The sequence below is a fragment of the Equus caballus genome, chromosome 16, assembly GCF_041296265.1.
Source record: "Equus caballus isolate H_3958 breed thoroughbred chromosome 16, TB-T2T, whole genome shotgun sequence".
NCBI classification, from domain to species: domain Eukaryota; kingdom Metazoa; phylum Chordata; class Mammalia; order Perissodactyla; family Equidae; genus Equus; species Equus caballus.
In genome coordinates, this window is record NC_091699.1 from 46,633,488 (window position 1) to 46,658,769 (window position 25,282).

Here is a 25,282-nt window from a genome sequence, read left to right on the forward strand (position 1 = left end):
CTTTGGGTAATTTTTATTTAAGATCTATTTCTACCCTCCCCAAGTGAACTATCTGTTCTAGGTCCTAAGTTATAAAACAGTAATTAATTCTAATAGACATGTCATTTGTGAAAACAGGTATTTTAAATATGCAAGATGAGCCTGGGGCATCTTATAGTGCCAAAAAGTAAAGACATGTTCAAAAAATGAAACAAAACACACAATAATAGGGGTATGTGAAAAGAACACAAGAGCTCCCAACGCCCAAAACCAGAAGAATTTGAGCAAGAAAATAAAGTAGTATTGGATTATAACCCAAAGTATACTATACATATCCATGAGTCCATACTGATATAAATAAATGATTGAAAAAATAAGTAAGTGGGAGAGAATAGGTAAATTTCCCACACAGAATTCCAAATAATTTAAGTAGATACTCTGTCCTCAAGGAGGGAGGGGGCATAAATCCCTACTCATTAATTGTGGGATACACAGAGTAACCTCCTTCTAAAAGGTACAGTATGGAAAGGGGGGAAAGGAGTAACTTTACAGTGGAAAAACCTGACAGACACTACCTTGGCCAGATGATCAAGATCAACATCAACAGAGATGTCATGCTGATAGTATGTAACTTCAATATGATACAATGAAAATGGCACTTTATCTATGTGGTCTTCCTCCCCGAAACCCATAACCCTAGTCTAATCATGAGAAAAACATCAGAAAAATCCCATTTGAATGGCACTCTACAAAATACCTGACCAGTACTCCTCAAAACTGTCAAGGTCATCAAAAACAAGGAAAATCTGACAAACTGTTACAGCCAAGAGGAACCTAAGGAGACATGACGACTCAATGCAATGTGGTATCCTGGATGCGATCCTAGAATAGAAAAAAGACATGAGGTAAAAACTAAGGCAATCTGAATAAAGCATGGCCTTTAGTTAATAATAATGTATCCATATTGGTTCATTAATTGTGACAAATGTACCATATTAATGTAAGATGTTACTAATGGAGGAAACTGGGTTTGGATATATGGGGACTCCCTGTATCACCTTCACAATTTTTCTGTAAATCTAAAACTATACTAAATTAAAAGTTTACTTAAGAAAAAAGCCCAGTTATTTAGTGGAGAATGACTGATTACGCCCAGATGAAGAATTGAACATTTCAAAGGTGGACTTTCCAGCCTACAAGAATGGGGTTGGCTATTAACATCAATGGAGAGGAAAGTTACAAAGATTAAGAAATAGTTGATAGGGGTGTGCGTGTGTGTGTGTACACGTGCACGCACATGTGCACACACGTGTGCACTGTTCTGCTAGGTATCTATGAGGCCAACTGTTCACAGAGGTTGGGCTGATGAATGTCTGGGTGACAAAAAGCACCCCCTATTCCCCACCCTCACCACAAGCTCCACCTCCCACTGACTGCAGCTGGAGTCCAGAGTGCACTATTAAGAGACCATTACTTTCAGTTAAGATGGTGTTTCTCACCTTTGAGTAGTATACTAATGGACTCTTTTTAAAGGAAAAGATACTACCCAACATGTCTGAGAATATGCCTGGTGACCCAAGTTATAGAAACCCTAGATTAAGAAACTAAAGTCTTAATCTTGGAAGTGTCTTTCAGTTGTGAATCATCACTGCAAGAGTTGAGTCTTTAGGATAGGAAAAATATTAAATTAAAATCCACAATTTAAAAACTCTCTTGTCACTAGCAGAGCTCTGACAAAGTGTCCTTGGATGCCCAGGTTAAGAAGGACAGCAGTAAGTCATCAAACTATGGGAGAGGAAACGAAGAAAAAAGCATAGTCGTGGGGAGCCCTGGGGTGACAGCTGTGCAGTAGGCCTAGTGAACAGCCAGATAAGAAGGGGCAGGCTCTGGGCGGTCTTCCAGAAAAGAAGTGCAACTGGTAGTGATTTGATGTCTGGCCTATGAAGAAAACTGTATTTTGAGGGAATTGACCATATGGAACATTTGGAAGACGTAGCCATAGTTGCATAGCAAATTGAGCAAATAAAAAAGAGGCAGGTATTCATTTCAGGAAAAAGACTATGTATAGGAGAGGAAAAATAATCATAGTGTACTGCCTGACTCAGTAGTAAACAGCATTTACATAGTCATAATAATGTAAACACCGAAGGTTAATTTAACAAAAATTGTGATGCAATTAGAAAAGCAGAGAGAATGAAAATGGGAAGGTTTTAAAGATGGTAGATCTTTATGTAACAATAGGAAGTCAACAATGTCTAAGATTAATAAACTAAGAAATAGCTTTAAAACTAGAAAGTAGTTGCCTTTAGGGAATAGGACTCAGGGTAGGGAAGGGTGAGTCAAGAGAATATTTTTCATTATAATCCTTTTAGTACTTATTAAGACATCTTAAAGTCTATGTTACTTTGCCTATATACTTTGATAATAAGAAAAAGACACAAATCCCCTCCTCCCCCTGTGATTCCAAGTGAATCTAGTGAAATCTGAAGGTGATCACTGTGCATACCTCGGATGTAAGTCTCCATGGATCAGCAACATTTGAACTGAGAACCCTGTCCTCCACCATTAGCGATAATGACTCAGGGAGACCCTGAGAACTCTGTATCTGGCAACGGTCTTGAATTTCTCCCACTAATCCAAATCCCACATGACCATTAAAAGCAAACAAATGTGAGATCGGTTCTACTCAATTTCTCCCAAGACCTTCCACCAGCTTCCCATCCTAGATGCCTTCTTAACGTGACTGCCCTGGCTTGGTTCCCTTACCTGAGATGGAAATACCCGAGCCACTAGGCAGTGAGGGTTTGAGTGGAGGTGTGCCTTTACTCGAGCTGAAGACCATACTGCCTGGAGTGAGTGGAGGCCTTTCTGCTCCTTGTGAGCATGGCAGTCCCTGGCCTGTTTGAGTCCAGGGCCCTAAGTTTTGTAACAGTGACCTATTCTCAGTCCAGTGTGGATTCCTTTGCTGGCTCACCTCCCTGGTGAGAACCTTCGTGTTTATTTGCACAATGATGAACTCTCTGTCTCTGTAAAGTCAGTTTCCCTGCAAACTGCTTCCCTCCAAAGCAACATGTCGATGTTCTAAGTTGAAAGTTCTACATTTAATTCACTGAATTTTATAGATTAGAAGGGTGAGTTTTCCTATGCCCTTACTCTACCCTCCAGATTCCTTAGTATGCTAGATAAATTCCCGAGTGAATTTATAAGGAGACACTAATGGAGAGAAAACCTTTATTTGCATAATGACAAGCATGAGTGAAGTAGGAAGAGGCATATGAGAATCAGATTAAGGTGGAAGAATCTCGGTAAAAGAAGAAAGGAAAAAAGGGCCCTCTGGGAATCAGACAGAAAGAGCAGAGGTGCTCTCATACCATAAACACGTTCTGTGGTTGGCGTCTGGACTCTGCTGTGTCCTCACGCTCCCCTGAGACTTTTCTTTCTTTGGTTCATAGTCTCACTGTTGGCCCCTTTCCTTGTCTCCCAGTCCCAAAGCACTCCCTCCTCCAGACCCGATGGAGGAGCACAGCTTCATACCCAAATGTTCTTGGCAAGGCTACTCAGAAGCTGTTACTTGGATTTTTTGCAGCAATTAGTGATTTTGACACCCTTGGACCGCCAGGAGTGGCCCCTCCTGCCACCAGAGGATTCCGGTGTTTCTAATATGGAAGGTCCTGGCCAATCAGTCCAAGAAGGGCTCAGATTCTCTTCCAGGCTAGTGTCTCTGCAGAAATGCCCCCCGGAGTGCAAGGTGCTGCTGCAGCAGAGGCTGTCACCTGAGTTTTCAGGTGTTTAGTCTGCGGTGGAAGAAAGGTGGGAGAGGACAACTCAACCCTCTGTCTCTCCCAGGTGCAGGTCCATAAGCCCCTTCCTAGCCACTTTCCTTTCTAAACTAAAGGCACCAACTAAAAGTCCCCATCTGGGGGCATGCCCTTCTCCTTTTCCAGGAACCACAAGTCCCCCCCGCCCTGGCCCTCCCTGCCCAGTTCCCTCCAGTCCCACCTGTGGCTTCTGCAGAAGATGCACACTCCTCACACTCCCATTTTTTACTGTTGGATCTAAGAGAGGAGCAGTCCCTATGAGTTCCATGGGATCCGCACGTAGCACACAGAATGAGGCACCACCTCCTACAGGAAGAGCCAAGGAAGGGTTGTGGGGACAAATATAACTACCACTCTCTGGATGTTTGCTACTGGCCAGGCCTTTGCTGAGGGTTTCCCAGGCTTTTTTTTTGAGGAAGATTAGCCCTGAGCTAACTACTGCCAATCTTCCTCTTTTTGCTGAGCAAGACTGGCCCTGAGCTAACATCCATGCCCATCTTCCTCTATTTTATACATGAGACGCCTACCACAGCATGGCTTTTGCCAAGTCGTGCCATGTCCGCACCCAGGATCTGAACTGGCGAACCCTGGGCCACCGAGAAGTGGAATGTGCAAACTTAACTGCTGCGCCGCCAGGCCGGCCCTTCCCAGGCATTTTTTACTGTACATTTTACCCAGGATGGATGTGTGGCTGTCCCAGGACCCCACAGTCAGGTACACACTCGAAAGGTAGATTTGGAAAGGAACTGGCCCGGGGTGTCTCTCCCCTGGGCACAAGGAGAAGCAGACCCTGCAGGGAGACCTGTTCACTTGCACATGAATGAGTCCTGGGCTGGTCAAGAGCGGGACTTAGTAATTGTGTTCACCCTGAGGTCTGCAGACAAAAGTGAATTTCTTGCTCCTAATAACTGTGCTAAGGTCTGACTCTGAGATGGCACTGATGAGAGATCTTTCTAGCTAGGAGCCTTTCCCTACCCTTCATCCTCAAAGCTGTCTCTGCCTTGTTCATACAGACAGATGGGGGCATCACAATGCTGATAACGCTGATACAACTCCGAGAAAGCCCCTGGCTCGAGTTCCCAGGCAGCATCTCTGCAGTGGGAGAAGAAACAGTGAGTAAGGAAAACATAATTGGTTGGTGAAACCTTTGTTCACTTGGGAGGAAGTAGGAAGAACTCAAGGTAGCACAGCACAAGAGGTCAACAGGCTGCCTGAGTACTTTCAACAAGGCTGGACGAGCAGCCTGGCAGTGGGAGAGGGTTGAAGTAGGAGAGTAGAATGCGGGGGTTCCTTAGTTCCACACTGGAACTCAAGAACCCAACCCCCAGGGAATTCTGACCCCCAAAGCACCCTTTTCAGAAACATGCCTATCCCCCCACCTTCACTTTTTTCCCCCTCCCTTTCTTTGATAATTGAAAAACTCTCCCTCCACCCCTTCCCTCTTCACTGTATGTCAATGCCTGGGCGGCTGCTTCATTCTCTGACCTATTCTCACACTCACCTCCTCTCTAGAAATCTAGCCAACCCACTCCCTGGCTCACTTCCTGTCTTAGCGTTTCCACTACCTGTCTGGAATATGAATTCCCATTCTTAGCATTTCTTGAGGAAACTCTTCTCGATTGTTACACTGCGGACATTTGAAGAAATGCTTTGCTGATGTGTGGGCATATTTCTGTAAGAGAAACATGGAAGAGCTTTGTGTTTGTAAAAACACTATCTTTGATCACCTTTCCACCCCCACCCTCATCTCACAAAGAGGATGTTGCTAAGAGAGCTTAACTGGGGGTTACAGGAGAAGAAGTTTGGGTGGGCTAGGGTGAGGGCTACAAATCCAGGTGTTAGACCAGGAACCAAAAGCTTAAGAGAGCTCCCAGGAGTGCCTCAGCTGTAATCTCTGGCCATGAGGCACGGCAGTGCTGACCCAGTAGGGGTCAGGTAGCTGGATACATGTTTCCCTTTCCTTCCATCCCAGGAAGCAAGGCTGATTTTCAGGTTACTTGACTTATTCTAGGATAAGTTCATTTGCTCTGGCCATCCTGAGGATTTTGCTCGGTCTAGATATTATCATGGAGGTCCTATAGGTCAAGAAGGACCAGAGACTGGGCTGACTTTCCTCTGATTGCCTGGAACCAGCCTTGCACACAGGCCTCCAGCATGGAGTGCAGAAGCCAGGGCTTGCCTGAGTATTCCCAGGGTGCTCTGAACTGGGCCAATTGTGGAAGGTCCCCAGGGCAGAGAAAGCCCCACCTGTATGCACTTGCGGTGGTAGATAGTCTGACTACAACACGGGCTCTGGATATTTTCAACAGTTGCTTGGGATAAGTTTTCACAGCACAAGACGCAGCTTTCCTCCCCTACATTCCCCCGTTGGATGTCCTGTGTTGGGCGATGTTTTCCACAAAATGATCTGTGTCAGAGTAAACAGACTTGGTTTCTGGTTTCTCATTGACACAGTTTTCCAGCTACCTGGTCTAGGAAGAGCAGCGACCACTCAGGCAACGCCCAGTGAACCTCCACACTCACAGAGAGGAGGGGGAGCAGGGTGAAGAACAGCCACATGCCTTCTCACAGCTGCTCTCTTACTCAGGAAAGCTCTGGAGACTGGCTCCACAGCCTCCCTTCGTGAAAGCCCCGCTTAGTTCTGAGCAGCTAAGAACCCCAGCTGTTTGTAATTTAAGAAGGGGATGGGAAGCAAGAAGTAACCCCCATGAAATCTCCAAGTCAAGACACTGTTTCTCATTATTGAATGGAGGGACAGATTCACTGGTGAATCAAAACAGGCCCGTGAGAACCGGACTCTGCTTTCCTTTGTGGCTAATTAATACCAAATTGCAAAAGAGCAGCCCGACTTTTCCCCTTCATCACTCACTTGTACTCTCCAAAAAATTGTGAAAGGCAACCCCTTTCTTGGCCACAAGGAAGATGGAAGTTTCTGATGCAGTGATCCTTCTGGCAGTTGATGGCAGCTCCCTTTTTCTTGCACACAAAGCAGGTCTGCAAATGAGATCCCAGGCTCAGGGGCCCAAGAAAGACAGATGGACATTCTACAGCACATCAGGCTATGGAATGGAAATTCTGTGAAGCAACAGCCATTCCCTTTCCTCAGTGAACCTGATAGCTCTGGGGCACCCTGAAGCTGAGCTTCAAGCAGCACTGAATTCTTTTTTGTTTTCCCAGGATATTGCTCCCTCTCTCACTTAGGATGCTACACCCCAGAGAAGCCTAGAACTTAGGAGAAGGACCAGCTGGGAAATCCAAGAGTCCTTTGACTTCTAAAATACCAACTGGGGAAAAGAAGAGAAACAGAGATGATGAGACAGGTAAGAGAAGAGGCCTACTCCAAGGCCCACATTTCAGGGGATTCTAACCTTCATAGAAGCCCGGGCTGCCTCCTTTTTGATGTCTTCAGGCAGAAATCCATAGAAACCTCTGTTGGACTGGGCCCTCTGAGGCAGCTTGCTAGATAGGATCTGGGGGTGGGAGGAGGGCAGCAGAACCAGGCTGTCAACATTGATGATCAGTCAAACAGTGCAGTGGGGTGAGGAGAATGACAGGGTGAGAGAGCTAAGAAATAGTGTGGTGGAATATATATGCATTTACAGGGTAATTTACTTAACAAAGGCTTACAGAGCATTAACTATGTATTGGGTGCTCTAGGGGCTTTTCAAATATTTACTCATTTAATCCACATAACAACCTTAAGGGGTAGGTACTATTAACATCTCCATTTTATAGGAGAGATTATGTGACTTGCTCACGACTACAGAACTCCAGACCTTAGGTTCTGACCTGCCTTTATGCTACACTGTCTCTCATTTACTGAGGACTGCTTTTGGATGCTGAGCACTTGGGGGAAACACTCCCTGTATGGACTCATTTTATGCTCACAACCCTGTAATACAGATGCTATTGTGATCCTCATCTTACACAGGCTACTGAGGTGTAGAGCAGTAAGTGACATGGCTAGGGTCACACAGCAAGGAGGCAGTAGAACCAGCATTCACATTCAGGCCCACAGAACCCATACTCTTACCCTTCCCGCTGTACTGCCCTTCAGTACAGAATAAATACTCTTTTCAGAGTGTATTCTCTACAGGAAGGGAAACAAGGCTTATCTCCTGACTACAGTCATTCTGCCTCATGGGGGAAGGGGAAGAATTGAACTTTTCTCTAAAAACACACCTTAAAGGGCTTTTTGTTTCTGAAAAGCCCCCAAAGCAGAGTCTAGAATGGGAAATCAAGGAAAAAGAAGCTACACTGTTACATACCCATAAACAACATGTGTGTACTACATTGGAAGAATATCAGCACCCAGCCCCACCCCAAGAATCTTCCAAAAATATTGGGGAGGGTGCTGGATTTCCTGCAGTAATTGCATGTAATGTGTAATGGGGACTCAGCTTATTTTACTTTATTTTTTGGTGAGGAAGATTGGCCCTGAGCTAACATCTGTGCCAATCTTCCTCTCTTTTGGATGTGGGACACTGCCACAGCATGGTTTGATGAGTGGTGTGTTATGTCTGCACCTGGGATCCAAACCTGTGAACCCTGGGCTGCCAAAGCGGAGTGTGCAAACTTAACCACTATGCCACCAGACTGGCCCTCAGACTATTTTATTTTAATGTTATAGAAAAAGTGACCTTACAAAGTTAGATGACTTGATTAGATGTTAGATGTTAGACTAAATTAGCTAGATGACCTTGGATTATAGCTGTATGTTCCCAATTAGGCTTAAACATATCTATTTTATCACTAATTATATCTCAGGGATTTAGGACTACATGAGTGATTTGTTTTATTTATAAGTAATACTAATGTTTTCTACAATAAGCATATATTTTTTATATAAACAGAAAAATCAATAGTGAGGGGCCGGCCCCATGGCAGAGTGGTTAAGTTCACGCGCTCCACTTTGGCAGCCCAGGGTTTCACCAGTTCGGATACTAGGTGTGGACATGGCACCGCTCATCAGGCCATGTTGAGGCAGCGTCCTACATGCCACAACTAGAAGGACTCACTACTAAATAAAAAATATACAACTATATACTGGGGGGATTTGGGGAGAAAAAGCAGAAAAAAAAAAGATTGGTAACATTGTTAGCTCAGGTGTGAATCTTAAAAAAAAAATCAACAAAGATTAGAAACAATCTAAATGTCCTTTAATAGGGGTTTGTTTTAATACTTTTTGGCAGACTCATACCATGGAATACCAATTAGCTACTAAAAAGAAAAAACTAGATCAATACGTTCTATATGGAAAGATCTCCATAAGTATATGAGGTAAAAAAAGCAAAATACAAAACACTGTGTATAGTATGTTTATTTTTATGTTGAAAATGTATGTGCTTGTAAATGCACTGAAATTAAACAAGATTTGACACCAAAACCAGAAAGGACTTATAAGAGTGGAAAATCACAGACTAATCTCTCTCACGAGCGTAGGTTTAAAAAGGAAACACAATATTAACACATTGAATCCAGCACCATATAAAAAGGATAATACATCATGACCAAGCAGGGTTTACACTAGAAATGCAAGGTTAGTTTAACATTTAAGAATTCAATCGATGTAACAAAGCAGATTAACAAAATAAAGGAGAAAAATCATAATCATCTCAATACATGCAGAAAAAGCATCCAACAGAATACAACATACATTTATGATACCTTCAGCAAACCAGAAATAAAAGAGAACTTCTTCAATCTGATGAAAAGCATCTATGAAAAACCTACAGCTAACATCATATTTTAATGGTGAAAATTGGATGCTGTCCTCTGCTATTGGAAACAAGACAAGGATATTCGCTCACATAACTTCTATTCAACTAGAATAGAAGGGCCTAGCTAGTTAGTACAATAAGGCAAGAAGAATTAAATGACATAAAGATTGGAAGAGAAGAAGTAAAACTGTCTTTATTCACACATGACATGATTGTATGCACAAGAAATCCTAAGGCATTTACAAAAAAATAAAAACAGCTACTGAACTTTATTAATAAGCAAATTTAACAAGATTGCAGGATACAAAATCGATGTACAAAAATAAACTACATTTCTATATACCAGCAACAAACTTGAAAATAAAAATTTAAACTACCATTTATAATAGCATAAAAACCACAAAATATTTAGGAATACATTTAACAAAAGATGTTCAAGACTTCTTCAACAAAAAAGTATTGTTAAGATAAATTTTAAAAGACCTAAATAAATGGGGAAATATATCACATTCATGGATTGGAAGATTCAAGATTATTTGTCAATTCTTCCCAAACTGATCTATAAATTCAATGCAGTCCCAATCATAATCCCAACAGACTTTTTTTTTTTTTGAGAAAGATTAGCCCTGAGCTAACTACTGTCAATCCTCCTCTTTTTGCTGAGGAAGACTGGCCCTGAGCTAACATCCATGCCCATCTTCCTCTACTTTATACGTGGGACACCTGCCACAGCATGGCTTTTGCCAAGTGGTGCCATGTCTGCACCCAGAATCTGAACCCTTGAACCCCAGCCCGCTGAGAAGCGGAATGTGCGAACTTAACCGCTGTGCCACCGGGCCGGTCCCACCCAAGAGACTTTTTTTTTAAAGAAAAATTGACAAGCTAAATATAAAATTTATATGGAAAAGGAAAGAACCTGTTAACCAAAACAACGAAACAATCTTGGAAAAGACTGCAGAACTTAAAATACTTAACTTCAAGACACTATACAGTCACAATAATCAAGACAGTGTGGTATTTGTGTAAGGATCAATGCACAAATCACTGACATAAAATAGTTCATCTAGATCCACAGATATATAGTCAACTGATTTTGACAAAGGCACAGAGGTAATTCAATGGGTAGGTAAAGATTTCCTACACACAAACAAGCTTTAACTATAAAAGAAAAAATTGATAAACTGGACTTCATCAAAATTAAACACTTTTGTTCTTTAAAAGACATCATTAAAAAAAGGAAAAGGCAAGTCACAGACTGGGAGAAAACAGTCACAATACACATATCTGAAAAAGGATATGTATCTAGAATATATAAAGAACTCTTACAACTCAATAAGACAAAACAACCCAATTTTTAAAACGGACAAAATATTCGTATAGAGACTTCACAAAAGAAAATATGCGAATGGCCAATAAGTACATGGAAAGAAGCTCAACATTTTAATCCATCAGAGAAATACAAATTAAAACCACATGAGACACCAATACACACCTAGCAGAACAGCTGAAATTAAAAAGATTGACAATATCAAGTTTTGGCAAGAATATTGTGCAACTGGAACTCTCATAAATTGCTAGTGGGAGTATAAACTGGTACAACCACTTTGGAAAGTGATTTGGCAACTTCACATAAAGTTAAACATATAGTTAGCATACAACCAATAATTCCACTCAGGCATTTGCCCAAGAGAAGTGAAAACACGTGTTCACAAAAAGACTTATAGATTAATGTTGATAGCAGCTTTATTGAGAATAGCCCCAAAATGGAAACAATTCAAATGTCCAGCAACAGGTAGATAAATAAGCAAATTATAATACATTCATACAACAGAATACTACTAGGCAATAAAAAGGCACAAGCTACCAAAACATGCTACAACATAGATGAATCTCCAAAACACTGTGTTGAGTGAAAGAAGCCAGATACAAAAGAGTGCAAACTGTATGATTTCATTTATATGAAGTACAAAGCACGCAAGAGTAATCTATAGATCAGCACTATGATTATCTCTGAGGGGACTGACTGAAAGAGTGCAAGAGGGAACTTTCTGGGGTGATGGAAGTATTTATTTTGATTGGGGAAGTGATTTCATGGGATTATACATTGTATCTCATGATATGAGTTTATCAAAACTCATCAAACTGTACACTTAAAATGGGTGCATTCTATAGTATGCAAATTATACCGAACAAAAAAGAACACTGGGGAAAAAGTAACTGCAAGGACTGTTGAGAGCATTTGAGCCTGGGGAGAAGGAGAAGGACTCGGAATACTGTTTTGAGAAGAGACTTTTTATTGTACATACTTTATACTGTCAGGATTTTATACTAGGTACATATACTACTACTAAAAAATTATATTTTAAAAGAAATGGGTAGCTATTAAGAAAACCAAAAAAACAGGGCTATGGATCTAAGGCTGGATGCAAAAACAGGGAACAGACTGTATAGCAAAAGCCCTAAGATACTGAAAGGAAAGGGGGTCTCATACTCACAAGACAGAAGTAATGCATGCTGAGATCGCCTTTCTGAAGAAACTCCCCTAATTTTTCAGGATCCCCAGGTTCTCGAAGGCATAACAGGCAAACTGGAAGAGAGAACGTTAAAAATTCATTTTGGGAGTATAACCATCTCTCTAAGCACAAGGAGGAGGAGATTATCGGGAAGAGGGTAATTTTGACGAGGAGGGAGGTTGGGGTGAAGTGTTATTTGGTATCAGTTAGGCCTTTATACAATTTTGGCCGCATTTGAAGGAGTTGGCTGCAACTGCTCACTTCATATACTCTTGTCTCAAGTGGCTTTAATTAACTTATTTCTTGAACTTTGGCTGTTGACATTTAAAAATTATGAAGCCTGAGCTCTTTAGGATCTTAGAGAATCTGAGAAGGAAGTAGGATTGACAGGGAGAGGAGCAAGTTTGCTGCCCTACACAGGTGGCCTTTGCTGAGGCTGGGAAGCAATGGCTGAACAGAACCTCCAGTCTTTCTTACCAGGCCCTGAAGGCGGTTTCCTCTGGGTTACCCTCCTTGTCTTGGCAGATTTTCTATACAAAAGATGGAAGAAGTACAAGGTGGTCTTTGAGGATCCTGTTGACACCTCTTGTAACATTTCTCTCAAAATGCCATCCATGGGTCTGATGAAGGATCAAAATATCTAAAGGCTAACACATCAGTTTCCTTTTCTATTTCATATGTTTTGAAACCACAAAACACACCCACTGAATTGTGTCAACCACCTTCCTGTTCCTTAGTGCCTGTGTTGAGTGAATGAATGCAAGAACAAACCCCCTTTTACTCTTTTACTGTTTCTTCTGCCACCTACTCTGAATCTCGGGGGTACCACGTTCACAAAGCATAACAAAATGATACTAAAATTGATTAAGAATTCCTATTGCTAGGCAATATTCTTGGCTCTTTACATGTATTAGCTCAATGAGTCTACAGAATGCTCTAAAAAGTGGGTGCTATTAACATGCATATTTTTCAGATGAGGAAACTGAGGCATAAAGAAATGAAGTAACCTGTCCCAGGTCACCTAGTTAGCAAGTGTTAGAGCCAGGATATGAATCTAGCCAGTAGGGCTCCAGAGCCAGGACTTTGCTACTAGGGACAGCCCTGGGAGGATAGGTTACTGAGCAGCTTCCAAGGGACCATTGGTGTGTCCTTCCACCATACCCAACCCTAGCCCCCAAGACCATGCCAAGTGGGCAAAAAGTGCAGCATATACCACAGGCCATTGGATGATTTCTGCCAAATTCCCTTATGTTACCTACTCTACCTCAGTCTTTGACATTCCTTCTTCTTTTCTTTTATAGTCTTCATTCGTTGCTGCCTTTCTGTTCTAAATTGAATTCTTCTGCACTATTTTGAGGACAATACGGGCTCTTCCAGCTATAAATATAAACAAGTCAGCAATTTAATTCCATATTTGGTTATCAAGTTCCATGGGGTCAAAGCAACAGTGCACTTCACCTCCGATCCCTGTGACAGAATAAAAGGGGCCCACTCGGTATCAACAATTATTTGATTATTATTAAATAATTACTAATTATAATAATTATATTTAATAACTTATATTGGATCAAGAACTCTTTTAAGTATTTTGTATGTGTTAACTCACAAAAACCCCATGCAGTAGGTATCATTTTATCCCCATTTTCAAGATGAGGAGACTGAGGCACAGAGAGGTCACAGAGGCACTTGCCCAAGGTCAGAGTTCCTGCTATCACACAGCAGTATAAGAACTTGGAACCATTATTTGAACTGGCTAGATGCTCCTTTGTTTTCTATGTGCCTACTAAATGCATGAGGTAGCACTCAGGAAAAATGGCTCCTTTTGCCCCCAAGTATGGGTGCCATGATTCTACCCAGAAAAGCTAGATTAGATAGCTCTTTCCTAGGACAAGGAGCCTGTGGAGTTTTGGCTGCCTAAAGCAAGAACTCCCTCTAGTGAGAGACAAGTGATAACACTGACAAATCACCCCTTGGCTCCTATCACTTCTTTCCACCCGGCTCAGACGGCCATTGAGGCTAGGCCTGTTCTCAACCTCGGACTAGATCTGAGCTAAGAGTAAAATGCCTGAAAGTGGAGAAGACACCCTGCCACTCCTTGCCAGTGTCAGCAGACTACAAATTTACACTTTCCACTGGTTAAGGAGGAACTCCCTGAAAGTGAAGGGGGACAAAAGAAGATCCACTCCTATGAAGGGACGACTGAGTCTAGCCCGGGGAAAGGACAGCATTTCTTAGGAGAGCTGAGTGAACCACGTCCCTCCAGGGTCACACACTCCAGCAACCACGTCCTCGGAGCACAGCTGGAGGGACTGTCAACTACTGTGTGCATACAACTATTAAGGCCATCAGCTGTTCAGAAAACTAAGGCGACACCGCCCTGCCTTCCTTTGTGTTTGCTCCGTCTCCTCTTCTAACCCATGAGCTGCACTTGCAGAAGTAATGACACTGGATGGCTTCTTACTCCACCAAAGCACTTGGACAGGCTGGAAGAGGAGAGAGGAGGGCGTGCACCTGAGGATCCACTTTAGCTGACTACCGAGCGGTTCCGAGCTCTTGGGGAACCCCGACCATCCAGCAATAGAGAAAAACCTTGAGACTTCAGCTCTTTGCATCGCTGGACCAAGACGTTCCTTGAGCGGGATTTTGCGCACACTGGTCGTTGCAGGAAGACGCAACACTCTTCAAGGCAGCTCAGGGGGCGCTGCGAACGCGGGCTTCCACAGGCTGCTCCGGCCGAGATTCCCTAACCGAGCGGACGCTCCCTTGAAACGGTTACCAAGTTGTTTCGCTGGATAAGCGCTGGGCAAAAGCCGGCTGAAAAAATTAAAAATAAATGAGTGGTCGGCCCCGCAGCCGCAAGAATAAGGAGTGATTTATCTGGAAAATACGTGTCGGTGTGGCGACAACCGTCCCTCGGAGGTAACAGTAGGAGAAGGGGCTCAAGGAGCATTCCACGGATGCCAGACCAGGCTCATGTCGCGCTTGCCGGGCGGCTGCTGCGGGGCCGGGCCGGAGGTCGCCACCGCCGCTCGCTCCTCACGGTAGCGCACCAGCCGCCGCTCCCGGCCGGGGCCGTCTGCCCAGCTGTCGCCGAGGGCACCGCTGTCCCGGAGCTTTGTTCGTCGTCACAAGCCGTGGGAGCTACCTCACGGGCGGCCGCCCCGCGCGGTGACTACGCCAGCGAAGGGGGCGAGCGCGCAAACCGGGGCCAGGTCACGCGGACTGCGACATAGGGACACTGCGGCCGCGGGCACCAAGGCGACGCTGACCGTTGACAGAGCGAGACCGCTAACGGCCGCGCGCCCGCCCCTTCCGCTCGCGCCACCTGGGCCCAACAACGCTCTCGCCCGCCCCTTCCTCTCGCCCCGCCCTTCCCTCTCGCGCCACCAGCGCCCAACTCCGCTCTCGCCCCGCCCCTTCTCGCTCCGCCCGCCTGCGCGAGCGCACCGGCATCTGGAGTCGAGCTCGCGGAAGACGGGCCCAGAGGCGGGGCGGAGGCCGTCGCGCCGTGCTGACGTAGTGCCGCTGGCGCGGGCGAGTGACGCCACGGGGCCCGTTGTCTGTGTGTGGGCCTAGGGGCCCCGGGGGCAGCGGGGGCTCCCGGCGGGGGCGGCTGTGGGTCGGGAGGGCCTGGACATGGCGCTGAGGGGCCGCCCCGCGGGAAGATGAATAAGGGCTGGCTGGAGCTGGAGAGCGACCCTGGTGAGGAGGGGACGAGGCGGGCTGGGGGCTGGGGAGGCCGGGTGAGCCCGGGACGTGCTTGCCTGACCACGACCCGCTCCTCTTGTGGTCCCCCCACAGGACTCTTCACCCTCCTGGTGGAAGATTTCGGTAAGAGCCTCTCCTACCCACCGGATCCGGGCTGTGGGGGCCCACTCCCGCGCCCTCGCTCCACGGTCAGGGGCGGCCCTTCCCGACTTCTTTCCTTCCCTGATCGCAGGTGTCAAAGGGGTGCAGGTGGAGGAGATCTATGACCTTCAGAGCAAATGTCAGGGGTGAGTAACTTGGCGGCAAGTCCTCTCCTTAACACCTCCAGCGGCTAGGGAGGGGCCCGGGGAAGAGTGCCTCTCAAGAGAGGCAGTATCAGGAACCCCAAGATGTAAAATCTCATATAAGGAACCATCCCTCCCCTTTGGGTGCCCTCCTGATCAAGCTCATGGTTTTGTTTCTCCCACTCTTCCCTCGGCACTTCCTTTTGTGTAGTAGCTTCTTCCCCCCAATACCAATCCACACCATCCTTTGGAATACAGTTCAGCTGCCTTTTCTGGTCTTGGAGCAGGAAACCAGCCCCTCCTCATGACCTAGATCACACAGTGCCTTTTGTGCAGCTGTAATTTATTAATTATTGCTTTAATGTGCTCGTGTTCCAGTGGCTTTAATCCCTCTACAAGGGTCTTTTATTGATTGGTTGTTGTGTGGCATCTGACAAGGCTCCTCTTGGGCTTTAGGGTCTTTTTTTTTTTTTTAAGAGTAGCGCTGAGCTAACATCTGTTGCCAATCTTCTTTTTTCCCTCTCTTCTTCTCCCCAAAGCCCCCAAAAACATAGTTGTATATTCTAGTTGTTGGTCCTTCTGGTTGTGCTATGTGGGACACTGCCTCAGCATGGCCTGATGAGTTGTGCTAGGTCCACGCCCAGGATCCGAACTGGTGAAACCCTGGGCCGCTGAATGGAGCACGCGAACTTAACTACTTGGCCATGGGGCTGGTCCATTTAGGGTCTTGTCTTGGTGGTGCTGCAGAATAGAGGTGTCAGTGACTGAACTGAGAAGTCTACTTTGATTTCCCAGGAAAGAAGGGACCGATATGGGTGTTCATTTGCTTCCCTGGCTGCACTGGGGCCCAGGCTTTGGGCTTCACAACTGAGAACTGGTGTTTAAATTCCTCATCAGAGTTTTTGTTCTCACCTTACCTTCTGTTCTTACCCATTTCTGGGCCATCGGTTCCAGCTTTTCTTCTCTTGTCCTAGAACCATAGATTTCATAAAGACACTGGGTGGGTTCCTAGAGCACCACAGCCAGAACCTGATGCTTGAGCTGCCTGTGGCCGGCTTCTGGGGTGTGAGGGCTCAGGGCCACTTTAGACAGTGTTGGGAAGAAGCCAAGGGAGAAGTGGGATCATGGGAAGGGCACTTAAGCGGTAACACAGTACAAGGGAATAGAGGGAGTAAGAAAGGGGATGCTGATTGCCTTCCCCCACTTGACTGGTCTAGCTCTACCCCTTACTTTCCCCAGCCCTGTGTATGGATTCATCTTCCTGTTCAAATGGATCGAAGAGCGCCGGTCTCGTCGCAAGGTCTCTACCTTGGTGGATGATACATCAGTGATTGATGACGATATTGTGAATAACATGTTCTTTGCCCATCAGGTCTGCTGGGCTCTGTGTTCTGTGGGGAGGGTGGGATGTTGCCATTTTCTTTGCTTGGGAAGTGGAAGTGGAGGAAGACAGGAGGAGGACATAGGCAGATACCACCGGTGGTGGTTATAAAAGCTCCTCAGCAGAAGGAACTGAACTCTTATTCATTAGAAAAGGGAGTATCTTTAAAGCTGAGTCCACTCTCTGTGTCCCCAGACACTTAGTGGGTATTTACTTGAATGAACAAATGTTGGGTGCTGATGAGGGTTTTTGTTCAGATATGACTCTCCTTCTCTGGGTGCCCATCCCAGATGAGTGTGGGCTTGGGGTAAGGGATGCTGTGTATGGGTGACTGTTCTTGGTTTCACAGCTGATCCCCAACTCTTGTGCCACTCATGCTCTGCTGAGTGTGCTCCTGAACTGCAGCAATGTGGACCTGGGACCCACCCTGAGTCGCATGAAGGACTTCACCAAAGGCTTCAGCCCTGAGGTAGGCCACAGTGCCTTAAGCCTGGCTCACAGCTGGGTGGGCAGATCCAGCCACCAGGGCCACTGGTAATGCCACCACATGGCATCTGACCACTACGAGGCTTTTTCCTTTTCAAATAATCATTTACATTACATTTGACCCTTTAATTGTGTAAGGCAATTGGTTTTAGGCATAATTGTCACACCTAGAGAGGGAAAGAACATTCCTTAATGTTAGGACTTTCTTTGTCAGGACTTTTTCTATCAGGCAGTGTGCTCCTCAGTGTCCACTGATTACTGTGCAAGGCCGGTAGAACCCACATTTTTGGCGCTCCAGAGCTCTCTTCTGCCCCCATTAGTCCTTCAGGAGAGTTCACCTGTGCTTATTCAGGTTCCTGCTCTTTTGAGCTTTATTTCCCACCCAGAGGCCCATCTGAGAAGTTGTTCTCATGTGGCCTTATTTTCTTCCCTCTAGAGCAAAGGATATGCGATTGGCAATGCCCCGGAGTTGGCCAAGGCACATAATAGCCATGCCAGGTGTGTGGGAGCTCTGGGAGCTGATGGGTGTGGGGGCGAGGAAGGGTTGTCCCATTCTGGGCCCTGACTGTGTCCTTCCCCAGGCCTGAGCCACGCCACCTCCCCGAGAAGCAGAATGGCCTTAGTGCAGTGCGGACCATGGAAGCTTTCCACTTTGTCAGCTATGTGCCTATCACAGGCCGACTTTTTGAGCTGGATGGGCTGAAGGTCTACCCCATTGACCATGGTAGGCACTCTGAGCTGGGGGCCCGTTGGGTTTCTCTACCTACCTTCTAGGGAGCTGGGGCTCAGGGTCCCGAGGTGCTTGGGACCCAGCGGCAGGGGGGTAGGTATTGAGGACATTTGGCTCTGGCTGGATGGTACTATGCACTACATTGCTGACTAGCCCCTGACTCCCTTCCCTGGCTCAACTGCTCTCCATCCTCCTTCCCACTCCTGGCCTACCCAAACTCAGGGCTTCCCACTTGCTGACTCCTCGTCTTGGTCTTCCCTAGGGCCCTGGGGGGAGGATGAGGAGTGGACAGACAAGGCCCGGCGGGTCATCATGGAGCGTATCGGCCTCGCCACTGCAGGGTAAGGGCCCTGTGTCTGCCCTACTGTCTGGAGCTGTGCCCCCATTGGGAGGGACACAGGAAAGGGAACCAAGGTGGAGAGAAGCCAGGTGATTTGTGCAAGGCCACAAGGCAAGATCAGGCTTTGATCTTGGGCTCCCAACTCCTTGCCCTATTTGCCACCCAGGCTGCCTGTGGCCTGCTTCGGGATAGGCTGGGGAGGGGAAGGCCTTGGTGGAGCCCTGGGTGGTGGTGTGCTGGCTCACATCCTGACAGGCCCCTCAACACAGCTCATTGGAAGGCACCAGCTCCAGTGCCTGGCGTGCATGGCCAGCTGCTGCCCGCCTGTTGGGGTGGGGCCTGTACCTGTGGCTGCAGGTGTGACTTCGGGGAGCCCTGCCAGGATATCTGCCTCAACCTGATGGCGGGGCCCAGGCGGGAGCTGCTCTCACGGCTGCGGCTGTGACTGCAGGGAGCCCTACCATGACATCCGCTTCAACCTGATGGCGGTGGTGCCTGACCGCAGGATCAAGTACGAAGCCAGGCTGCACGTGCTGAAGGTGAACCGTCAGACAGTACTGGAGGCCCTGCAGCAGGTGAGTACCTCTCCTGTCTGGTCCCTGCCCAGCCCAGTCATCCCCTCCTTCCCCACACTGGGGCATCTGTCTCTGATTCCCAGATCACTCTCTAGTGTGGATCTGGGCTTCAACTAACCACTCCTTTCCTTTGTTTCCTTTGTGGGAAAGGTGGGACGTGGCGTAGGGAGGGAGAATAGCTTCTAAAAGGAGATTTGGCTGTTGTGTTTCCCTGTGAGTGAGTAGCTGTTCAAGGTAGTGGCTGGGGTCTGCCTTCACTCCTCTGAGCCTTGGATTCTGTTTTCAGCTGATTAGGGTAACACAGCCAGAGCTGATTCAGACCCACAAGTCTCAAGAGTCACAGCTGCCTGAGGAGTCCAAACCAGCCAGTGGCAAGTCCCCCATGGCGCTGGAGGCAGGCAGGGCCTCAGCAGCCTCTGAGAGCACCCACACAGGTACTGGAGGTCTTGGGGCCTCTCATGGCCTCAGAACCACCCCTTCATAACTTGATCTGGGAGGACCAAGCAGAGCAAGTCTTTTGGGCAGTGGTTCAGAGGTTCCTACAGGAGATCTGCAGCCTGGTCCTGCAGCCCTCTCCCCTTGGAACATGGAGGGAGAGCACTCCTTCCCTAAAGAAAGGGACCTGTCAAAGGCTGCCCTTACCACAGGCTCCTGAGCCTTGTCTGTAATGTATACTCCCTTTCTGGTTTTCTCTAGAGGCTTTTTTCTTCCTGCCTCTCTCTTTTTCCATCTCGTCCTTCTCTGGTCTTGCTGTGGGCCTATGACATAGAGCTTGCTGAGTCCCATCCCACCAGCTGGCTCAACTGTCCTCTGGGAAGGGAGCTTGATCTGTACTGTCACAGGACACAATGGGCTGGGAACAGCTTTTCCTGAGGATCTGGCTAAGGTCCTTCTTGTGTTCCTTTCCCTCTCAGATGGTGTGGAAGAGGTGGCTGGTTCATGCCCACAAGCCCCGACCCACAGCCCTCCCAGCAAACCCAAGCTGGTGGTGAAGCCTCCAGGGAGCAGCCTCAATGGGGTGCCCCCCACCCCCACTCCCATTGTCCAGCGACTGCCGGCCTTTCTGGACAATCACAACTATGCCAAGTCTCCTATGCAGGTAAGCTCGGAGTGCTCTTGCAGGATTCCCTCCGGGATTCTCTTCAGAGGCTGCAACAGGCAGTTTCCTCCGGTGGTTCCTTGGTGTTCAGCCTCCACCCAGGCCTAGGTGGCCAGGTTCCTCTGTCTGATATTCAGAAGCCCTCCCCAATGGCAGGGGCTTAGGGAGGCAGAGCTCCTCTGACTTGAAATTCACTCACACGGCTGTGGGGCTTAATATTTAGAGCATATTTCTTGGCACAACTCTATGCGTTGGGTTCTACTGGCAAAATAAAGATGTGTTTCAGGGCACTCTGTTTCTCTTAGAAGCCCTGCATAGGCAAGTAGTATGAGTGGGCGGCAGTCTCCCCAGGAGCCAAGGGTGGGCTCTAGGACATGTGGAGGAGTTTAGTGGACTGGACCTGGGAAGCCATGTTGCCTTTCTTTCTGGCTGTGAGTGCTGTGCCCAGCCTGGGCTGACTGGCCCCTGCTCATGGCTGCCCTGGGTCTCTGCCTCAGGAGGAGGAAGACCTGGCAGCAGGTGTGGGCCGCAGCCGAGTTCCAGTCCGCCCACCCCAGCAGTACTCAGATGATGAGGATGACTATGAGGATGACGAGGACGACGATGTGCAGAACACCAACTCCGCCATCAGGTCAGCCCCAGTTCTGTAAGACTGGAGGCTCTGAGTGCTGTAGAACCTATCTTGACTGTTCCAGCCTGTGTCTGAGAATGCCTTTCAGCAAGTAATGCTGAGTACTTGCTGAATGCAGGGCCCTGGGGGAGGCTGGCATGAAGGAGCTAACCCTAGGTCCCAAGAAGTTTGTGGAGGGCTTGGGGGAGGGCTGAGCACATTTAACCAGACATCAAGGCATGTCCTGTTGGGGGCTGGCCTTTCAGTTAGGCCTTGAAGGATTGGATGAAGCAGGATGATGGAGATGGGGTGGGGAGTAGCTTTGCTGGAAGACACAGCATTGGCAAAAGACCAGAAGTGAGGCAGCTGGAATAGAGAAGGTGTCCTTTGAGGACACCTAGCTGCAGCTGTCAGAGCACAGAGTGCAAAGCTTGGTATGGCCAGTCAGGCTGCTGGACTGAGTATGAGGAGCTGCAGGGTCAGCCCCTGGAGGCCAGGATATATTCAGGCCATTCTGGGCACTGCTGGGTGTGGTCACCTGGCCCATTCCCTTGGCTCACATCTCCTTGGGCCCCACAGGTACAAGCGAAAGGGGCCAGGGAAGCCAGGGCCATTGAGCAGCTCCGGGGATGGGCAACTGTCAGTGCTGCAGCCCAACACCATCAATGTCTTGGCCGAGAAGCTCAAAGAATCCCAGAAAGACCTCTCGATTCCTCTGTCCATCAAGACAAGCAGTGGGGCCGGGAGTCCGGCTGTGGCGATGCCCACGCACTCACAGCCTTCGCCTACCCCCAGCAATGAGAGCACAGACACAGCCTCCGAGATTGGCAGCGCTTTCAACTCGCCGCTGCGCTCACCCATCCGCTCGGCGAACCCAACGCGGCCCTCCAGCCCTGTCACCTCCCACATCTCCAAGGTGCTTTTTGGAGAGGAAGACAGCCTGTTGCGTGTTGACTGCATACGCTACAATCGTGCTGTACGCGACCTGGGTCCTGTTATCAGCACAGGTCTACTGCACCTGGCTGAGGACGGTGTGCTGAGTCCCCTGGCACTGACAGGTGGGCCTTGGGCCGGCTCAATGGCCACTTGGTGTACCGAGGAGGAAGGAGGGAGGTGGCCAAGTGACCACCAAATGTCCTGCATTCTGATGGGTCTTCTCATGCCTTCTCTTCCCAGAGGGTGGGAAGGGTTCCTCACCTTCCATCAGACCAAGCCAGGGGTCCAGCAGCCCAGAGGAGAAAGAAGTGCTGGAAGCCGTGGATGGCAGAGAGAAGCCTGGACTGGTCAGGCCTGGCGAACCCTTGAGTGGAGAGAAGTACTCACCCAAGGTGAGCCCTTCTGCAGCTTTCTCTTCTTATCCTGGCAGGGGTAGGGCCTGGGGCACTGCTGCCCAGGTACTGGGTACTTGATTAAAATTCTGGTGTACGGTGTTTACCAGGGAAAGGGGGGGTGGGGGGAGGGCACAAAGGGGCAAGTGGTGTACCCACAACATGACTAACAAAAATGTACAACTGAAATCTCACAAGGTTGTAATCTATCATAACATTAAAAAAAAAAAAAAAAATTACTCCACTTTAAACCTCAAAAAAAAAAAAAAAAAAATTCTGGTGTAAAGGTCCGTGTCTGAAGCCAGGAAACCTGTCTGGGTTGGGTCATGGCAGGGGCCTTGGTAGACTCCATGGACTCTGGCTGCTTATCCTTGCCTCTAGCTGCCTCCTGGTAGTGGGGCTTTGGTGCTGGCCAGTCCCCCCTCATGGTGCAATGCTGGGTTTTGGCAGGAGCTGCTGGCATTGCTGAAGTGTGTGGAGGCTGAGATTGCAAACTATGAAGCCTGCCTCAAGGAAGAGGTAGAGAAGAGGAAGAAGTTCAAGGTGGGTCATCTTTCCAGCTGCCTGGTCCTCTGCCCCTGACTGTCTTCACAGAGGTGTGGCCTCCTGACGTCAGCTAGTGGCTGCTCTGGGGAGATGGGCTGCAGTGCCCTCATCCTTCTCTTCCACAGATTGATGACCAGAGAAGGACCCACAACTACGATGAGTTCATCTGCACCTTCATCTCTATGCTGGCTCAGGAAGGTGAGGGGACTCACTGATGCATCTTACCTGGCATGCCCTGCTGAGGACCTTCTCCTTCCCTTGGGTTCCCCCTCTGTTAGGTGTTAACTGGAGCTTGAGAAGACTGTGGGGCTTAATGAGGGCCATGAGAGCCTCACCTTCTGGCCCAAGGTTGTGACCGATTGAGCGGGTGGCTGCTGGGCATCCAGCCACCTATTCAAGGGCCTCTGCCTCTGCACAGGCATGCTGGCCAACCTGGTGGAGCAGAACATCTCGGTGCGGCGGCGCCAAGGGGTCAGCATTGGCCGGCTCCACAAGCAGCGGAAGCCTGACCGGCGGAAACGCTCGCGCCCCTACAAGGCCAAGCGCCAGTGAAGACTCCTGGCCCTGATTCTGCAGCTCGCTCTTGCCGCATGGCCCTCCCAGGGGCCCCTTCCCTGCCCCACTCCCCCCTTCCCAGTATTACTGAATAGTTCCAGCCAGAGAGCCTAAACCTGGGAGTGGGAGCTAGGCCAGGATTCCCTGCACTGTGCCCTGGGGCCTGACAGGGCAGGTCAGCCCCCTAGTGCTCAGGAAGCAGCACCTGGAGCTGGGGCACAGCAAGGTGCTGCAGCTTCTTCCACAGCCGGCTGTGGAGTGGCAGGACCTGGCCTTTCTGCCTGGGCAGCAGAATATATATTTTGCCTACAGAGACATCTATTTTTCTGGGCTCTAACCCATCTTGCCACCACTGTGTTGTCATAGCAGGCTTCCTGACTCTGCATTCTCTCCTAACAGCTGTCATCCTGGTGGGCCCAGGTCCCTGCATGATGCTTGGGTCACGACTGCAGGGTCACAGCACGGGCCTAGGTGGGCACAGGGCCCTGCTGCTCTAGCCCCGCCCCAGTCATCCCTGTTGTAAAGAAGCCAGGTCTACTCTTCATTCCTCCCGGGAGATCTCCAAACTCAGGGACCTGGCTGCTGGGCTGGACTGAGAGTGGAGTGTCCCAGTGAGGGTGGGACGAGCACAGAGAAGTGTTTCAGCTGTTTGGTGGCCTGTAAACTCCCTTCATGGCTCTAGCCAGGCTTGTCAAGACTCTGCTCTGTGGAAAGGCTCTGGGGCTCTGCCTTCAGTGTTGTGGCCCTAGCAGTGGGCCTGCCTTGGGCTCCTGGGCTCTGTGCCTGGAGCCTAGGGCTCAGAGGAGCCTCTGCCCAGCCCCTCAGTATTACCATGTTTCTCCTCCTCTTAGGGACAGCAGAGACAGGGTTGCTTGCAGGAAGTTGGCACCACTCAGCTCTCCCTGCTACACCAGCTTCCTCAGCCTCTGCAAGGCACTCAGGGTGGGGGACAGCAGGACCAAGACAACAAGTTGGAGGCCCTGTGTTCCCAGAGGGCCTGATGCCAAGGGGTACTGGACCCAGCACTGCCTCTGGAGCTTGGGCCTTAAACATAGCCCCGTGGTCTCTGCCAGATGATGGCTTTGAAGGTGATCCAAGCAGTTCCCTTATCTGTACATAGTGACCGGAGGGTAGAGGGGCAGATGGGGGATGGCTGGCAGGCATAGCAGCTGCCTCTCTCTGCGTTGAGCAAGCCTGACCCCTCCGGCCCCTGTAAATATTGGATCAATGGAAGAATAAAACTCTCCTAAAAAATGAACCCCCACTGTGGTTGCTGGTCTGAGGCTTGTGAGGACCTAACCAGACCCCAGCCCAAGGCTCTATGATCAGAGAGGTGAAAAGTATGCATTCTCGGGCATCTAGCCTTCTGGGGCAGATTTTTGGGATCCCAGCCTGGGATTTAGGACCTTGGGAGGGTTCTGAGCTGAGGAGAGGCTTTGGGTAGGCTGTGGAACCTGGAGAGTTGTATGCAAGGTGCACTTCGGAAGGACAAGGCCATGCCATGGCTTTCACGACATCTGATGGCTTTGCAACCTGGAGAGGTGCTGGGGCTCTGGGTTAAGGAGGCAGGGCTGCCTCTAGTCCTGCCTGGTGCACTGTCCCTGGAGGGG

General features: G+C 48.4%; 2 protein-coding genes across 26 annotated transcripts; one reads left to right on the top strand and one right to left on the bottom strand.

Annotated features, from left to right (window-relative positions):
* Positions 1 to 15,557, bottom strand: PHF7 (PHD finger protein 7). 24 transcript variants are annotated; one of them, XM_070237476.1, is made up of 12 exons: positions 15,478 to 15,518; positions 14,620 to 14,844; positions 13,295 to 13,407; positions 12,508 to 12,560; positions 12,013 to 12,104; positions 7,166 to 7,267; positions 6,667 to 6,791; positions 6,045 to 6,204; positions 5,363 to 5,469; positions 4,773 to 4,889; positions 3,979 to 4,103; positions 1 to 861 (listed from the first exon to the last, which is right to left on the bottom strand). In XM_070237476.1, the coding sequence occupies exons 3-12, from the start codon at positions 13,336 to 13,338 to the stop codon at positions 797 to 799; spliced, it is 990 nt and encodes a 329-aa protein (XP_070093577.1). In that variant the 5' UTR covers positions 13,339 to 13,407; positions 14,620 to 14,844; positions 15,478 to 15,518; the 3' UTR covers positions 1 to 796. The 24 variants fall into 24 exon arrangements, with proteins under 24 accessions (XP_070093577.1, XP_070093575.1, XP_070093580.1 ...); XM_070237474.1 differs by lacking the exon at positions 15,478 to 15,518 and adding an exon at positions 14,997 to 15,373; XM_070237482.1 differs by lacking the exon at positions 1 to 861 and adding an exon at positions 3,197 to 3,773 and having other exon boundaries at positions 15,478 to 15,557.
* Positions 15,286 to 24,930, top strand: BAP1 (BRCA1 associated deubiquitinase 1). 2 transcript variants are annotated; one of them, XM_001493474.7, is made up of 17 exons: positions 15,382 to 15,732; positions 15,832 to 15,861; positions 15,971 to 16,025; positions 17,262 to 17,394; positions 17,753 to 17,872; positions 18,326 to 18,387; positions 18,471 to 18,613; positions 18,882 to 18,960; positions 19,411 to 19,534; positions 19,821 to 19,968; positions 20,449 to 20,633; positions 21,131 to 21,264; positions 21,823 to 22,301; positions 22,420 to 22,571; positions 23,022 to 23,114; positions 23,243 to 23,315; positions 23,536 to 24,930. In XM_001493474.7, exons 1-17 carry the CDS (start codon positions 15,696 to 15,698, stop codon positions 23,667 to 23,669), a joined length of 2,181 nt encoding a protein of 726 aa, XP_001493524.1. In that variant the 5' UTR covers positions 15,382 to 15,695; the 3' UTR covers positions 23,670 to 24,930. The 2 variants fall into 2 exon arrangements, with proteins under 2 accessions (XP_023476092.1, XP_001493524.1); XM_023620324.2 differs by lacking the exon at positions 23,022 to 23,114 and having other exon boundaries at positions 15,286 to 15,732; positions 23,166 to 23,315.
* The last annotated feature ends 352 nt before the right edge of the window (positions 24,931 to 25,282 follow it).